The sequence below is a fragment of the Theropithecus gelada genome, chromosome 17 (genome assembly GCF_003255815.1).
Source record: "Theropithecus gelada isolate Dixy chromosome 17, Tgel_1.0, whole genome shotgun sequence".
NCBI classification, from domain to species: Eukaryota; Metazoa; Chordata; class Mammalia; order Primates; family Cercopithecidae; genus Theropithecus; species Theropithecus gelada.
The window spans coordinates 66539208-66558720 of record NC_037685.1 but is presented as its reverse complement, the minus strand read 5'-3'; the positions used below and the strand labels follow the sequence as shown (position 1 = coordinate 66558720).

General features: G+C 36.3%; 1 protein-coding gene across 2 annotated transcripts in view; it reads right to left on the bottom strand.

Moving 5' to 3' along the window:
- The window catches only part of NBEA (neurobeachin), a 752078-nt gene that overhangs the window by 542337 nt on the left and 190228 nt on the right, over positions 1-19513 (bottom strand). For both annotated transcript variants that reach the window (XM_025364271.1, XM_025364273.1), the window contains exon 18: positions 10803-10911. In XM_025364271.1, coding sequence (XP_025220056.1) covers positions 10803-10911 — 109 coding nt within the window. The remainder of the gene's footprint in view (positions 1-10802; positions 10912-19513) is intronic.

Sequence of the window (19513 nt, the reverse complement as noted above, 5' to 3'; positions counted from 1 at the left end):
TTTTATAAATATTACAATTTCTAAATAATATGTTATAAAATAGCTTTGAGTAATTTCAAAAAGAGGTCCATTAAAGTTAACTCACTTCTTAGTATATATTCTTCAGAATAAATTCACCTGAGAAAACTACAGAGGTAAATAATTTATTAAATTTTTTGGTTTTCAAAATAATCAAGATAGATATTTACATCTTCACAACTTATACAATGTTGTCTGACATGTCCTGCCAAGAATCTGATTTTGTGCCTTTTTTTTTTTTTTGAGACAAGAGTTTCGCTCTTCTTGCCCAGGCTGGAGTGCAATGCTGTAATCTAAGCTCACTGCAAACTCCACCTCCTGGGTTCAAGCGATTCTCCTGCCTCAGCCTCCTGAGTAGCTGCGATTACAGGCATGCGCCACCACATCTGGCTAATTTTGTATATTTAGTAGGATAGGGTTTCTCCACGTTGATCAGGCTGGTCTCGAACTCCCAACCTCAGATGATCCGCCCACCTCGGCCTCCCAGAGTGTTGGGATTACAGGCACGCGCCACCGCACCCGGCCTGTGACTTAAAATTTATTGTTTATTATATTACAAGCATCTTATCAAATCAAACTTAAAATTTGTTTCAAAGATCACTATAACATAGTCTTTATCCTAATAAGACTTCAAAAAACATTAGTTAAAATTACAGATTCTTTTTTTTTCTTTTTTTTTAGAGCAAGAGTCTTGCTTTGTCGAACAGGCTGGAGTGCAGTAGAGCAATCTCCCAGGTTCAAGCTATTCTGCTTCAGCTTCCCGAGTAACTGGAATTAAAGGTGCATAGTACCATACATGGCTAAATTTTTTGTATTTTTAGTAGAGACTGGGTTTCACCACTTTGGCCAGGCTGATCTTAAACTCCTGACCCTAAGTGATCCACCCTGCTCGGCCTCCCAAAGTACTGGGATTACATGCATGAGTCACTGTGCCTGGCTTCCTATTCTATTCTATTCTATTCTACTCTACTCTACTCTACTCTACTCTAAAACATCATTATCAACACCATAAGTTGGTTCTTCATTATTTCTGCACTTAATTTTACACATTCGTAGAGTTGTAGTAATATTTATTTTGATGCATTGCTGAGATTAAGGTGATTTTCCCAAACTGAAAAAAGAAAATGAAGATTAAAAAAACATTTCAAACTCTGGATTATCAAACAACTAATTCTTGCTAAGACTACAAAACTTGATTGAAGCTAACAAGATGAATTAAACCTAAACTGCAACTCTGGAAGTGACTCCCTTTTTCAGTTAAATTTCCTTTACTATGTTAATACAAATTAAATTGATACCCATCACACAAGTTAATTTTTTTGCAACTAGATGCGACCCAGCAAAAGATGTAATGTTTAAACTCTGGTGATCCAGAAACAGTAATCTACTGTCCTGTCATTCTAATAATACAATTTGGTTTGGCAGTAGTATTAAAGCTTATGTTAAATACCCTTTCTGCTACTTTGTAGGATTAACAATGCTGACCAATCATTTATGATCTTTCTCTTTTGGCATTTTGCACACTTACATTAACTTTTCTTTTTAGAATATGGGTTCATTATAAACTCAAAGTCCTTGAAAAATTATTTAAAGTAACCATAAACATTATTCTATTTGAAAAACAAATATTATTACTAAAATTGGTCAGAGGCCTGTAAATAGGTTCCTTCATCATTTCAGGAGCTCTGCCTCATCCCACATCCAGTATCAGAGAATTCAAACTTACCCTGAGTTTTCCTCATCTAAGACATTGGACCAGCAATTACTTGGCTTTGTTTTGTGTAGAATATCACTAGAGACCAAAATCTGGATACCAGGAATACACAGAAGTATAGGTGGTGGGTAAAAACGCTGCTGTACTTGTGTTGAGTCACTTTTCAGGAAGACTAATAGAAATACATATATGTGTATATACATGTATTCGAAATTTTCTTATTAAAAGGTTAGTACTACACAATGGTTTTTCAAATTCAACATATTATGTTATTATGCTACACTCTTATATAAAGTTCCACTGACTACTCAGACTCTCTATTATGGATAAGAGGTCAAAATAAGCAGATGCTCAAAAATTCACATAGGTAAAACAATGGTTAAAAACTTACATAGGCATCATTGACCAAAGCAATTATTAGATTCAAAAAATCAAAAGATAAACACACGTTCATCAATATTAGGCAGCAGCTTTCAGAAGCCTAATTTGATATTGTAGCAGGTTTTGATTCAGAGGAGGACTTTAATGCTGTCAACTGAGGAGAGATTCTGACATTTTTGCATTATGCATATATATCATGGAACCTACCTACTTTATGATTATTTATTAGTGGCATGACATATAGCAAATTATTTAACCTGTGAGTCTTAATTTGTCTATTTTAAAAAGAAATAAAAAATACCATTATCATAGGGTAGCTGTAATATCTGAAACAATGTTCATAAAGAATTTACCATGTTTGTCATGAGAGGTGACCAATAAAAAATAGTTACTATGATGAGGGAAATACAGTATCAGAATAAAGAAAGAAAATGGCCTCATTATACTCTGCATAGGGAAAAGCCATTATGCTAGTACTTACTCAGTTCTGTGTGCAAAATATTGAAACAATACTAAAACATTACTATAATTCAAAAAGGCACTGTTCAGAAAGGCATGGTCTACTACTCTTGTGATTTGAGGAATGACTGACACAAAGTGGGAATATTAAGCTCAGAAACAAACAATTCAGAGTAGTCAGTAGATTTCTTCACTAATCTGAAGAGCAGCCACTCTTAACTGATGAGAATATAAAATAGAGAAAAAATCAAGTAGTTAAAAGTAATATTATAGAGTAGCGGTCAGAAAACTACGGCCTGTGGGCCAAATCTAGCCTGCCACCTCTTTCTGTAATACCGTTTTACTGGTACACAGCCTGTCTGATTCATCCTGTCCATGGCTGCTTCTGAGCTACAACAGATTTGAGTAGTTGTGACAGACACTGCACAGCCCACAAAGCCTGAAATATTACTATCTGTCCCCTTACCAAAGTTTACCCTTCCCAGCTACAGATGAATATTTTGTGATAAATATATTTGTAAATATAAGTGCAAAAAGCTGTACAAGAAAACTATATTTAGGATAACATTTTATAAAAGTTGTGTGTGCATATGTGTATGAGTTGAGAAATATATATATATATATATTCTTAAGTATGAATCAGACATAATTGCTAAATTTTATTTTGTTGCATTTCTACATTTTCCAAATTTTTGCAATGATGAATATTAATTCTGATAGAAGAATATAATACAGACTGTAATAAAAAGAACAACAGAGGGGAGTTAAATTTCTCTGTACTGCTGTAGAGCAGTGGTCAGCAAATTTTTTATAGATAAGATCAGATAGTATTTTAGGATTTGTGGATCATATAATCTCCATTACAACTACTCAACTCTGTAATGTCAAGTGACCAATGGACTTTACTTAATGAGTTATGTTCTATTAAACTTTATTTCTGCATAAAGGAAGTTGCCCTAAACCCCCTTGCATGCAACTATTTCTCTTGAGTACACCCACACTCCCCTATCTTGAGTTTGTACTTTTCTCTTTGCAAGAAATCTCCATGCTATCACTATTTTCTGACTCATCCTTGAACTCCTATTATCAAGAGCCTGAACACCAGCTGGGGTGAAGGTCCCACCAGTGTTTGGAAATCTCACCCAGTCCACCAGTATTATCTTTATGATGAGCCAGCCTGGAGCATCATCAGCCCCATTTTAGAATCACTCGCAGTCGGTTGTCCCAAGAACAAGTCAAAGCCAACAGTAACTCTCTTTCAGAAAATGGAGTACAATAGCCAAAGAACAGGACCCTACATTTTAATACCATCTTGTAATTAGATCTTTTTTGTGAACATAAGAAAAAATTGACTCAAATATTGTATGTACAGGCCTTCATAGCTCTTTATCAAAACCCTGAGCTTCACAGGAATTCCCACCTTTGTTATGCTCACACCCCTTCCTTTAAGGGAACCAAATGGGGAACCAGATATCCTAAATGATCCCCTTTTGGGAAATATACCTCTCAGGAGCCTTCCCTCACCTCCTAACCTAGACACAGTCTGGCACCCACGGCTTCCCCCACTTACCCAGCTCCACCTTTAACTCCCCAGTCTTCTCCTAGTTCCACTGTCTCCAGCATCCCGACTCTTACTAGTCTGCCTCCTTAACACCCTATATAACCTTCCCTATCAAGGGAACCGAGCCCTGATGGGGTCACCTGCAGTGGTGTTTCCTACCCTCCTAAGAGACCATTCTAAGTTATGTCCACTTACGGAGGTAGCCAATGGGGATGCTGGGATCATTCATCAGGTGCATGTACCTTTGATTTTTAACTAAATTCATGAAGGAATTCTGGGCTTTCTCACTCTCATCTGAGTTAACTTGGGGAGACATTCATATCATCTTGTCCATGTGTTGCACCCCTGAAGAAAAGCAGCATATTTGGGCAAAGGCCCAGGCTTATGATAACAATCTGTCATCTGGGGACTCTGAAGAATATGGTATGGGGGCCACATCTTTGCCTAACAAAGACCCTAACTGGAACTATCAACAGGGCCAAATTGATCTAAGAAAAAGAAATCATATGGTGACTTGTTTAGTGAAGGGAATGAAAAATATAACACCAAGCCTGTGGACTATAATAAAATAAGAGAAATAAAGAAAGGATGAAAACCCAGCTTTGTTCCAGAGATGCCTTGTGAAGGCCCTAAGAAAATACACTAACATTGACCCCAATATTGATGCTTGCCAAACTTTACTTGGGACACGCTTTATTAGCCAGTCAGCACCTGACATCAGAAGGAAACCACATAAATTGGCTTTGGGATCCCAAATGCCTATTAATGAAATGCTTGATGTGGAATTCAATAATAGGGATAGGGCTGAATATGCTGAAAGGACCTAGCATGGCAAATGATGAGATAGCAGCAGGCCCAAATGATAGCAGTCACTATAAGCAGCATCCTGCAACTCAGGGTCACCCAGAGGTACACTTCACCCATGGACCAAGCAGACCTCCCAGAAAACTTAAAGGTAATGGTTGCTGCTTCAAGTGTGGGGAGCTGTGACACAGTACCAATAACTGTCCCAGCCAAGGGACCCCAACCAGACCCTGTCCTCACTACAAGCAGGAGGGCCATTGGAAAAGGGATTGCCCTCAGCTCCAAAGGGAGAGAAGGAAACTTGATGCCATAATGGTTATAACTGAGGACTGAAGGGACCCAAGGTTCCTGGTGGCTCCCACAAAAGCATGGTCATCACAACTAAGGAGCTTTGGGTGACTTGACACGGCAGGAAAGAATAATAATTTCCTAATTGCTACGGGGCAAGTTACTCTGTCCTAAAGGCCACTCTTGGACCTTATCTTCTAATAACTGCATTGTCATGGATGTTGATGGCACTCCAAAATCAAAACACTTTACCTTACCCCTGAGCTTCAGGCTACAAAACTCTATGCCTCATTTCTTTATTGGAATGGGATTTCCTGGCCACAGTTGGAGTCACTTTACATTTATCAGGCCCTGGGAAACATTCCTTTGAAGTACTGGCAATACTTGTTTTTTCATTACCAGTATCAGACAAACAGGAGATTCCTTCCAAAATAAGATCTGGAAATGGAACGACAAGTATGAAATCAAAAAACTCCTGGCAAAGCAATACGTGGTCAGCTAGTGATCACCTCTTTAAAAGACAAAAGTAATTTCCCACATAAGCATCAATATCTCCTCAAACAAGAAGCCAGGTGAGGACTTTAACCTCTAATCAAGAAGTTTTTAACACATGGCCTCCTAGTTCCATGTCAGTCTCCTTGTAATAGTCCTGTCCTCCCTGTCTAAAAACAAAATGAAGAATATTGTCTAGTTCAAGGCTTATGAACTATTAATGAGGCTGTAATTCCCCTACATCCTATAGTGCCAAATCCTTCTACCATATTTACCCAAATATCAGAAGACACCAATTGGTTCATGATATTAGATCTTAAGGATGCTTTCTCTTGTATCCTCTATGCCTTGACTGTCACTATTTGTTTGCTTTTGAGTGAACTAATACTGAAAATAGTATTTCCTGGCAGTATACCTGGGTCATACTGCCTCGGAGCTTTAGGGATAGCCCTCACTTGTTCAGAAATGCCTTGGCAAGAGAATTACGGTAACTAGAGCCAGAAAGGGAAGCCATACTCCAATATGTGGGTGACATCCTTGTATGCAAACCCACTAAAGAGGCCTCAGATAAGAATGTTATTCAAGTTCTAAACTTCCTGGGAGAAAGCGTATCCAGTCTCTCCATCCAAGGCCCAGATTTCTAAACTGGAAGTAAAATATCTGGGGTACATCTTAAGCCCAGGAAACTATACCATGTCCATTGAACAAAAGGAAGCTATCTTAAAGGTCAGGCCTCTACAACTGAAGAAGTAACTCAAAACTTTCCTGGGTATGACAGGAACTTGCAAGATTTGAATCCCAGGATTTAGAATCATTGCTAAGCTACTGTATGAAGCTCTAACAGGGTCAAAGCATGAACTGCTTGAATGGTCAAGGAAACAACAAGAGGCTTTATGTTCTAGCTGAACAAAGTGGGGTTTGCACAGTAATAAAACACACCTGTTCTTATATTAACAATTCAGGATTAGTTGAACTGAAAGTTCAAAAGATTTACTAACAGGCTACCTGGCTACATAATTTCAATACAATCCCACTGCTCAAACCATCTGGGACTCCATCAAAGGATACCTACCAATTGTGAGCTTTGACCTTCAATAGCTCTCTTATTACTATGAATCTTTGTCCTTACTTGTTTAACCTCTTTGTAAATTTTGTGTCTTTTACATTACAACAGTTCCATGTCAAAATGATAGTCATGCAATGATTCCAATCCCTCCCTTGGATTCAGAGTCTCCTGATAACTCACCCTTAGAGCCCTCAGGCCAGGCAGCCAGAGATTTCCACGCCCTTGGGAGGCAAGGCCAACATCTCTAATCAGCAGGAAGTAGATAAAGAAGACCAGCCTTCTCCCTCATCAACCCTTAAGAATAAGAGATGGAAATCTCTGAAGGGGAAGGGGAAATGAAACAGGAATAATAAGGGTGGTTGCAGGAGAATAAAAAACTCCAGGCAGCAGTTTCACATGACTAGCAAAAGGAAACTATTGAAATAGCTGCAGAAGCTAGGGGTTGATAAGACCCTGAAAAGCCAGGATGAGAGCCAAGATAGCTAAGGCTGATGGGACCCACTATGGCACTGGATTTGATGGAGGTTCACCTAGGACCTCATTACACACTCACTAACATACAAAATCACACACCCATCAGTACCATAATGGTTACAGGAACACCCATATTTGGAGTAAAACTAGATAGCATCACAGTTCTGAGAAATATCTACCTGTTTACAGTAATCTTGATGAATTCCATCCCTTGTTTAGAAGAAACTCATAAAGGTAGCAGCCCCAAAAACCCTTGCATGCAACTCTCTCTTAAGTAAGCCCACACTCCCCTTTCCTGAGTGTGTACTTTTCTCTTTGCAATAAATCTCTGTACTTTTCCTAAAAGAACCCAAACAAACAAAACCTTTTATTTGCAGACCCCGAAATTTGAATTTCATTTAATTGAACACATCCGAAAACACTCTTTTTTCCCCCATCTTGCTCATCATCAATCGCCATCAGAGAAATGCAAATCAAAACCAAAATGAGATACCATCTCACACCAGTTAGAATGGCGATCATTAAAAAATCAGGAAACAACTGGTGCTGGAGAGGATGTGGAGAAATAGGAACACTTTTACACTGTTGGTGGGACTGTAAACTAGTTCAACCACTGTGGAAAACAGTATGGTGATTCCTCAAGGATCTAGAACTAGAAATACCATTTGATCCAGTCATCCCATTACTGGGTATATACCCAAAGGATTATAAATCATGCTGCTATAAAGACACATGCACACGTATGTTTATTGCGGCACTATTCACCACAATAGCGAAGACTTGGAATCAACCCAAATGTCCATCAGTGACAGACTGGATTAAGTAAATGTGGCAGATATACACCATGGAATACTATGCAGCCATAAAAAAGAATGAGTTCATGTCCTTCGTAGGGACATGGATGCAGCTGGAAACCATCATTCTCAGCAAACTATCACAAGAACAGAAAACCAAATACCGCATGTTCTCACTCATAGGTGGGAATTGAACAATGAGATCACCTGGACACAGGAAGGGGATCATCACACACCTATTGTGGCAGGGGAGAGGGATAGCATTAGGAGATATACCTAATGTAAATGACGATTTAATGGGTGCAGCACACCAACATGGCACATGTATACATATGTAACAAACCTGCACATTGTGCACATGTACCCTAGAACTTAATGTACAAAAAAAAAAAAAAAAAAGCCAGGAAACAACAGATGCTGGAGAGGATGTGGAGAAATAGGAATGCTTTTACACTGTTGGTAGGAGTGTAAATTAGTTCTACCATTGTGGAGGACAGTGGGGCAATTCCTCAAGGATCTAGAACCAGACATACCAAAGACCCACTGATCCCATTACTGGGTATATACCCAATGAATTTTAAATCATGCTGCTATAAAGACACATGCACACGTATGTTTATCATGGCACTATTCACAATACCAAAGACTTGGAACCAACCCAAATGTCCATCAATGACAGAATGGATTAAGAAAATGTGGTACATATACACCATGGAATATTATGCAGTCATAAAAAAGAATGAGTTCATGTCCTTTGTAGGGACATAGATGAAGCTGGATACCATCATTCTCAGCAACGTATCACAAGGACAGAAAACCAAACACTGCATGTTCTCAGTCACGGGTGGGAAATGAACAATGAGAACACTTGGACACAGGGGGGGGAACATCACACACTGGGGCCTGTCAGGGGGTGGGGGTTTGGGGGAGGGATAGTATTAGGATAAATAGCTAATGTAAATGATGAGTTAATGGGTGCAGCACACCAACATGACACATGTAGACCTATGTAACAAACCTGCACGTTGTGCACATGTACCCTAGAACTTAAAATATAATAAAAATTTTTTAAAAGAAAAAATAAAATTGAAATAGAAAAATCTCCAAATTAAAAAAAATGTAAAACCTATCCTGTTTGAGGACTGTGCAAAATCTGAAACTGAGTTGATCTGTTCCATGGCTTACATGAAAAGAAACAGTATTAGAGAAGAGTAAATTTGTTTTTGTTTTTGTTTTGTTTTGTTTTTCTGAAGGGGGCAGAGTCTCACTTTGTCACTCAGGCTGGAGTGCAGCAGCGCAATCTCAGCGCAGTGCAGCCTTGACCTCCTGGGATCAAGCAATCCTCCTGCCTCAGCCCTCCAAGTAACTGAGACTACAGGTTAATTCAAAATTATAGTACAATTTCATTCAGAATCTCAGCATCTGCCTTTCTCAATGTCTCTCATTTTCATTTTAAAAACATTTTTATAAATAAATCTACAATGATGAGATATTCTGTTTTATGTTTCCTGACCACTGCTCTTCCAAGTTAGGCATAATATTATGGATATTTGGTAGTACCTGTAAGTTTTCTCTTAGCATGACTATAATGCCCTTGTATAACAGATGCAAAGTCTTTTCATCTAAATCTATAACAAAATAATCTACACTCTGCCGTATTTCAAAGTGTGAGATTAGAAATCCATTTTTCTTCTTGTTTAGACATGATGGGTATGCACTGGTATTTAAAAGCAGAAAACTTAGGTTTGGCAATACAGGCGGTACATGAAACACTGTTGAGTTATTACATCTCTGTAATTTCTAGTTTGCCAAGCAACAGTGCAAGGTGAGGAGAGCATAACAAATATTCTTGTTACAACTCTTTAACTCTGTGGTTGTGGCACAAAGCAGCTACAGGCAATAGCTAAACAAATGAGTGTGACTGTGTTCACTGAAATTTGAAAATCCTATAAATTTCACAACTCATATATTATTCTTTTTTTGATTATTTTCAACCATTTAGAAATATAAAAAAGCATCCTTAACTTAGAGCCATACAAAAATGGATGCTGGCAGTTAGCTCTTAGGCTAGAGAAAAAAAAACTGGGACCACTGAAGATGAGTTATAGGAAAAGCAGACTTAAGGTTAATGTAAGGGGACATTACTAACATTTTACTAGCATTTAAAAATGAAAGTAGCCACTCTTGTAAGGTAGTATACACATTTCGTAGAAAATACTGAACCCAAAACTGTTCCATTTGTTGGAAGTGATAAAAAAGGAACTTCTAAATTGAAATGATGAGATCCAAAGATGCTTCCAGATATCATTTTTACAAATAATTCTTACCTAAATTTATCCCAGTAGCAACTCTAGCTTAATATTGGCAGTGGATATAGCTAATAGAAGCAGAAAGGGAGAGAGTAGGAAGGAGAGGAAAAAAACAGAGGGGTGGGGATGGGAAAGTAGAACTAATATATAATATGTAATGGATGTAGTTTATGTGAGAAAGACTTTGTGTGAAGCCAGTCAGCCAACCCATACTAGAAGAAAAGCTCTTGGATAGACATAAAGAGATTGGCAAAACTTGTACATGGATATGTTTTAAAATAAAATAAAAATATAAAGTATGTATTCATTTTTTACCATTAAACCATTTTCTGGTTTAATTAGCTTTTAGATTAACAGACCAACTACTCATCTCAATTGCATAGATTTAGAGGGTTTCCACTGTATACACTTAAAACTTTCATCACACATTTTTTATTTTTACCTCATAAAGTGTGTTGTATGTGGTGACAGTCACAGTGTTTGTATGCAACATCAGCCTTTCTCCAAGAAGAGTGAAAAGACTATGGGTGTGCATAATTTCAACTTTTCTCCTGGAGAGAAGGGGGAAAAATAAAACACCATGAAACACATTGGATTCTCTGCTCACATGACTTTTAGATAAGAGAGAACAATTTACAAGCAGATACAGAATACAAGTAATTATTTTTATGAACTTCCATCTATAGAAACAACAGTTTGTAACACAACTGTGTCCTAAAGTTCCAAGACTGTTAAAAACTTTTCAAATAAAATATCTGTGTGAACTAAAATGTGAAATGTACAGATTTTGAAATATTACATAAATGTCATTGTTATTATTTTCAAATTTCAAATAACTATTTAGAAGTGATTTTATTGGGTTAAAACTATTGGTTTCCCCTAACATAGAGACCACATAATTTTTAAATCATTTCTATCCAAATTCAAAGTTTATAACATAGACTGTAACAAACCTTAACATCAAGAACTAAAATTATGGTTAAAAGTAAATACGATAGCTTAATTTTGGGGTCATAAAACAAAATAATTCTGCATAATTAAAGAGAGTTCATCATTGCTTGTATTTGTGGTCTACCAATGGATTTAAAAAATACCTTTCTACTTAATGTTGCCTGATTTAATTTTGTCCCTCCCACACCCACACTTAGGATAGAAGGTTCCATTAAAGGAACCATCCTGGAACTCTTAGCTCTAGCTCAAGAATTACTACCGGCCTCTCATTTGTGTTACTTCCTTAGAATTCAAGATCTGGGCCGGGAGCAGTGGCTCACGCCTGTAATCCCAGCACTTTCAGAGGCTGAGGTGTGCGGATCACGAGGTCAGGAGTTCAAGACAAGCCTGGCCAATATGGTGAAACCCCATCTCTACTAAAAATACAAAAATCAGCCGGGCGTGGTGGCACACGCATGTAGTCCCAGCTACTCAGGAGGCTGAGGCAGAAGAATCACTTGAACCTGGGAGGTGGAGGTTGCAGTGAGCCGAGATCGTGCCACTGCACTCCAGCCTGGGGGACAGAGTGAGACACCGTCTCAAGAAAAAAAAAAAGAAAAAGAATTCAAAATCTGGATCATCTTCTCTCCCAGCTCTCAGTATTTCATTTCTTTCTTCAATTTTCTATTCTCTGGTTTTGGCAACTGTGACACAGTCTGACAAAGTAATCATCAAACTCTGGTTCCTTTCTTCCTGGGTCCACATCTATATTACATTTCCAGCCTCTCTTATAGCCAAGTGAGGCTATTTAACTGAGTTCTAGCCAATAAAATGTGAACAGAACAGTTATAGATTATTTTGAGGCCTGACCCACAGGAAAAGCACTCATGCACATTTTCCATGCTCTTTCTGCAAGCCAGCAACACAGATCCACAGAAGGAAGACAATGGAGCCACAAGGTGGGAGAAGCTGCCTGGGTCTCTAAATCACTGTAAGATAATCAACTGCTTGGGAAAGCCTATTTGGATTTTAAGTGAACATGAAATAAAATACTACCTGGTAAGTGACTAGAATTTCATTATCTATCAGTTATGGCAGCTATTGCTACCATAATTAATACAGAAATCAAATGAACCATTTATGTGGGTACCATTCATCTGCAAAAGGTCTCTTCTAACATCAGCTTCCAAGTGCCACACTCCATAACAAAAGGCACAGGACTGTTGATCCCCTTACCCTATCCGCCTCAGTCCAGGCAAGGAAAAAGGAAAATTACCTAAACTCAAAAGGAAGCTAGGGCATCTGTCCTGTGGCTGTGTTTGCAAAACACTTAAATATGACTGAAAAAGGTCAAATGGCTATTAAAAAAAATACAGGGCTAATGAGTATTATGGGACGATGGAAGGGAGGTTTAAATCTCTTCCAACTCAAGCCTAGCCCAAGAAAAGGAGGCCTTAAGTGTTCCTTTGCTCCCAATCAGGAAAGAACAAATGACAAAGCACAGACCTTGAAACAGATCTCTGTTACAAGGAGCTGGTAAACATATGTCTAAATTAGTCTATCTGAAGGCCAGCTCAGTGGCTAATGCCTGTAATCCCAGCAGTTTGGGAGGTCAAGGCAGGAGGCTCACTTGAACTCATGAGTTCAAGACCAGTCTGGGCAACCCAGCAAGACCTCATCTCTACTACATAAAATAAAATAAAATAAAATAAAATAAAATAAATAAAATAAAATAAAATAAATAAAAAAATTAGCTGGGCATGGTGGCAGGCTCCTCTCATCCCCAGTTACTCAAGAAGGGGAGGATGACTTGATTCCTGGAGATCAATGCTGCAGTGGGATTGTGCCACTGCACTCCAGCCTGAACAACAGAGTGAGACCCGGTCTCAAAAAACTGAACTAATTAATTAAGTAGGCTATCTGAAATTTAGAATACTTTCTTAACTGTGCTACTTCAGCTACCAAAGAAATCCTTGCCCTCTTGATTATCTCCTCCAATGCAAATGTTTATACAGGTGCTTAATTCTAGGTTTGGGGGAAACTTGAAGATACTGTGCATACACCAGGGAAGAGACAAGTCAGCTTCCTCCTATACTTTGCTTTAAAACAATACTTACCATAAATTTTGCTGCACAGCAGTCAAGAGATAAACAAAATACCATCCATCATATTAGGCAGGAAATGGTGCACTGCCCCTGTACATCACATGATTTTGTTCCTTATAGGACTTCTAATGAAAGACCTAGCTCTGTGGGTTTAGTTCAGGAAAGGCTTCAGGGGGACATTTACTGGAAAAACTAATATCAAAATTACCTTTAAGATCTAAAGAGACTTCAGTTTTAGTGCTGATTTGCTTATATCTTGAGTTTGACAGGACTTCTGCCCACATGGATCAAGAGTGTCATCTATATTTTTACAGAATCTTGTAATCATGCACATTATAGATTTATTAGCTTACTATACATTCCACTGAAATGTATTTCAATTTTCTTCTTCACAAAACAATCTTTTTGTGGGGTGGTCAAAGATGCTTCTTGTTGCTAGGTGTGGGGGCTCATGTCTGTAATCCCAACACTTTGGGAGGCCGAGACAGGCGGATCACTTGAGGTCAGGAGTTCAAGACCAGCATGGCCAACATAGTGAAACCCCATCTCTACTAAAAATCCAAAAATTAGCTGGGCGTGGCAGCATGCACCTATAGTCCCAGCTACTTGGGAGGCTGATGAGGCAGGAGAGTCACTTGAGCCTGGGAGGCGGAGGTTGCAGTGAACTGAGATTGCACCACTGCACTCCAGCCTGGGCAACAGAGTGAGGCTCTGTCTCAAAAAAAAAAAAAAAAAAAAAAGATACTTCTTGTAACAAATTCAGAGTATACGTGAAAACAGTAAACAAAAAAGAAAAGAAACCCCATAATTCTGTAACCCGACATAATCATTATAAATATCATTTTATATACAGATTAATTGCTATGCATATAAATCCACATATGACACACAGATATAAATGAGAGGATGAGGGGAATACAATGGAAATTGTTCTATATAAGGTAATTTATACTTTGTTTACTTTAAATCAACAATATACTGTGTATTTTTCAGTGTCATAAAATATAACTGATAAGAAAAATGGAGCATAATTGGCCAAGTGCGGTGGCTCACACCTGTAATTCTAGCACTTTGGGAGGCTGAGGTGGGAGGATCACTTGAGGTCAGGAGTTCAAGACCAGCCTGGCCAACATGGTGAAATTCTGTCTCTACTAGAAATACAAAAACTAGCCAGGCACGGTGGCAGGCACCTGTAATCCCAGCTACTCAGGAGGCCGAGGCAGGATAATCACTTGAACATGGGAGGTGTAAGTTGCAGTGGGCAGAGATTGCATCACTGCACTTCAAGCTGGGCAACAGAGCAAAACGCCATTTCCGGAAAAAAAAAAAAAAAAAAAAAAGAGTAGCATAATTGTTTTATCCATTCACTACTGTTAGCCATTTATGTAATTTCCCATTTTTTTCTACCATAAATAAAATTTTCCTTTAGACACATCTTTGGGCATAATCATGACTATTTCCTTAGGATAAAAACTGAAATCAGGTTAAAAGCTTTTTATATTTTAACTTTTATGAGACTTTGCTGAACTGACCTCCAAAAATATGTACATTTATATTTCTACTATTAAGGTATAAATGCATTTTACCAAACCTATGTATTATAACAATCAGAAAAATAGTTAGTTTGGTATGTAAAAACTAGATCTTATTTTCACTGACAAGAATTGCTGATCAATTGAAAGTTTCTAAGCATTTATACTACTTCCAAGAACTTCCTGATACTGTCCTGTGACCCATTTTTTATGTGTGTTCATCTTTTTTCTACTAATTATAAGATCTCTAATAATATCAGGAAAATTATTACTTTGTCAACTCATTGACAAATATTCTCCACTTTCTGAATTTCAAGGGATTTTGTGGCAATAAAAGGTTTTTATAATTTTCTTGAATAAAATCTATCATTTTAAGTTTTGATCCTGTCATTTCTTCATTTATACTTAATATTCACTCTTTCTACTATAGCATTTTTAAATGATTTTTATTTTAACTCATTTTTCATAATTATGTAATTGCTTTTGTAAATCATATACAACATAGAAATTCATAAAGTATAGGGAAATAGAAAGTAGAACGCTTAAAATACTACTACCTAAAAGTAACACAATAAATAACAATAAACATTAAATATCTTTTTATGGAGAATAAGAGAAGGCAAGAAAGGAGAAGGGAAGGAAGAGGGAATAAAGAAGGATAGAAGAAACTCATACTAAATTTTATTTTAAATAAAAAGCATCAAATATAATTTTACATTTAACAGAAAAGAAAGAAAAGGACATGAAACAATAAAAAAAATTTTAAAACTTCAGATGACTTTCTTTACCACATGAAAGGCTTTTTTTAATTAAAAATCTTTATGAGGCTTAAAAAAATTGAGTAAAAACAAAGTGTTACATAATTAATTAACTAAACATTTCAATTTTAGAAAGTATCAGTTTACTCTTTTATATTAAAGACAGATAATTACCATCCTCACACTTTAGGTCACCTAATTTTTGTGAGTTATATTGCTATCTGAACATCAAGGTTTAAAACACTTAAATTTTTTTCATCGTAACACTGCTGTTATGTATGAATTGCTGGGTCTTTCTCTATTTCAAACGAATTCACTTCCTTGACCTTGTCTTCACCATTTCTGGTTTTTCTTTTGACTCAGCTCTCAATTGACTGGGGATGCCATTCAAGAGGAGACGAAGAAGTCTGTCTTCTGAATTCTGACCTGATGTCTACATACTTAACAATCTGGCAGGATATAATATTCTCGGGTCACACCTTCTTTCAGAACTTGCAGACATTGCCTTATTTCTTTTGGCACTGAATTCAACTGGGAGAAGTCTGAGGCCGGCCAAACGTTTAACCATTTGAAAGTACTTCTTTTTTTGCCTAGTTTTCTCATTTTCTTTTTAGGGACTCTTTTTTTTTAATCACTGAACTCTGATTTAAATACTATATGTCTTAGTGTTATCATTCTCTGTCAAATTTTCCTAGAAGATGGTGTGCTTTTTCTATACATTACTTAAGGGACTATATCTCATTTCCAATAGGAAATTGTTTCAGGCATTGACTTGATCCCTCAGTATGACATATTAATACAAAAACTTGGAATCCCACTTTCATCACAGAACATCAATCTCAGTTCATTCTCCGTGTTTCAAAAAAGAACTATTTTCACTCACCAAAAGTACTAAAGAACAAAAACCAGGCATACTCAATCAATTCCTGTCACTCCAATGTGGGGATTATTAAGGGAGAAATCTAGAATTCTGTTGACTTGCAGGGATAGAAATAAGGGAAGGATACTTACAAAGTCACTCCAGAATCTTTGGGTTCTTTTTTTTAACTGTCAATATTTTGAATGCACTGCTTTATGTGATGCTGCTTTCCTTGTCTGGTCACATTTGAATTTGCTGTTTCGGAGGGGGAGAGTCTCTATGTTACTATATAATGTTTATTTCATTAGGTTTGGACAAGGGAAATTCTTTCATCTCTCTTTATCAACTTGATCTGGAAGTCCACAATTCCAAATGTGTATTCTTTGTAAAATGTTTGTGGTTTGGGGTTTTCTTTTTTTTTTGATGGTGGGGGAGGTGCTGGGTGTGGTGATATGGTTTGAAGGCTTCTTCTCCGCCTTCGATCCAGAAATTAAATGATTTCCCACTGCCAATTATTGAATAATTCACATTTTAATTATGTTTCTAGTATCTAAACAAATATAAATATCAGGATGTGTTTCTGTGCCTTCATTCTACACCCCTTGTCTAAGTTTATTCCTTGATTTAAAGTCTACTAGACTTATTACACTACTCATTATTCTTATTCTTCAAACTTCTATTGACATTTTTACTCATTTGTTCATCTGAGTTAGCTTTTGAAGAGTTTAACCTTTAAATAAAAAAAATTTTTTATCAGAATGACATTGTTTACAAACTGATTTATTACAATTCTATCTTTATATAATTGAGTGTTTCCCATTAAGGTACACAGCATAGCTCTCCATTTACTGCATTTTTAATTTTTTAATGGTTTTCAGGAAACAATTTATAATTGTATTTACATTTCCAATTTCCTTTGGCTATTATTGTATATATTATTCTGTAGTAAGAAGCAATAGTTACTCAACCGGTAGATATTATTACACTTTCTGTTCTTCTTCAATCTGTCAGGACAGTTGTAATATTATTTCAGATTTTAACCTACATCTCCCCAGTATTTTATTTTGAGGCTAGAATGGAGGGTAAGGTATAGGAACTCAATGCTATATGCACCAATGTTTACATGGAAACTATATCAAAACACAGTTCTGCACTAAGGGAGCATAGGATAGCTTTGTTGATGATTACTAATGAAGCAAAACAGGGCATGTTTTGTGCTCCTGTAGTTTTATCTTATTTATTAATAACTTGTTGTTGCCCTTCCCATTTTTAATTGATGGCAGAAGTACTATGTATATGTGTGAAAAACTGAATAAATGAACACATAAAAATATACAGAACAAAATGATGTTATTACCAAGAATTAGAAGTGGATCTCTTATATGTCATCCTAATGTACTATATTTTTCTTATAATCATTATAATCTATCCTGTAATTTAAAAAGGCTTTCCTTATTCAAAAGTTTCTCTCTATTTTACCTCAGTGAGGTATGGGAAAGTTTGATTCATTTTGTTGGTTCCTTAAAAACATCAGCTTTGTAGTCAGTGATCCTTTCAACAGTTCAACAGTTTTTATTCTTCTAGTTTCTTCATGTTAGCCTATACCCTTACTAATTTGTACTTCCTACTTCATTGTACTTTAATTAATGTTGTAATGTAAGTAAAAAGTCCCTCTTTTAATCTTTATTTTTCAATAATGGAGGTATTTATTTCTGATAAGAGTTTTTGCTATAAAGTACAGAAAATTTTAGATAATTTCCAATTTTTCTTTTATTTTCTTCTATTCTCTAAAGGATATCTTGACACTGCTTCTTAATTTCTACGTAGGTAAGATATTCTGCATAATTTCTTTTTTTACTTCCAATTTTATCACATTATGGTCAGGAAGCAGTATCCAATAAAATGTCTACTTTGTCTGCTTTTTCATTTTATGGCCCAGGACATGACGCTTTTTTTTTTTTTTTTTTTGTACATCTTCTTTAGCCGTGAAGTACATCCTCAAAATATGTAAGATTGAACATATATCTACTGCGCCAGGTTTTATGAATCTATTACTCAATTTCTCTATATCTGTATGTATTAGTTCAATTTCTCTATATCTGTATGTATTATCAATTGGTCCCATTCTGAGAGAGATAGTCATCTATACCATTATTATATTTTATCAAGTTCTTATTGCATCTCAAATGAATTTTGCTTTATAGTTTTGACATCGCTATTCGATGTTTTCACGTTTATGAACTTAACACTATCTACTTAAATTGTTCCTTTCAAAATACAGAATGTCCTTCCACATTCTCTTTTGAACTTTTAATCTCAGGTTCAACTCATTGTGTTCTGGGCTTTCAAATCCCATCTGATTTTTATAGTGTCAACAAATTTCTGCTTTTGTTTGCTATAGGTTTCTTTACTCAGTTATTTTTTTAAAGCATAATATTCCTGCAGCCACCAACCAACTTAGTATTTCTGGATACCTGTTTATCATCCCATTCTTCACACTCTCCTTGAGGATAACCAATAATCAAAAATTTTGGTTTTTATTCCCATGTACGTCTTTATAATTTTAATTAGATGAATATCTATTCATATGCAATTTACAATTTTGTCTTCACATATTTTTGAAATTGAAATAAATTGCATCATTATTATATATCCTTCTGCAACTTGCTTTATTGCTTTATGTTTGATTTGTGGAAGGTAACTTTACATCATTCATTTTCAGTTCTGAATATATCCAACTGTATGAATATACCTTAATTTATTTTTCTGTTCTCCTCTTCTATGCTGTTTACAACTTTTAATTAATATTAACAATGTTATATTGAACACTGTTCACACACGTGAGAGTTTCTCTACATCAAGGAGAGAGTTCCTTAGTCATAGAGTATAAGTATCTTTATCCTTTTTAAAAATTGTAAATGTTCTTCAATGTGATTGTAACAGTATATAATTCCACCAGTGACTGGAGA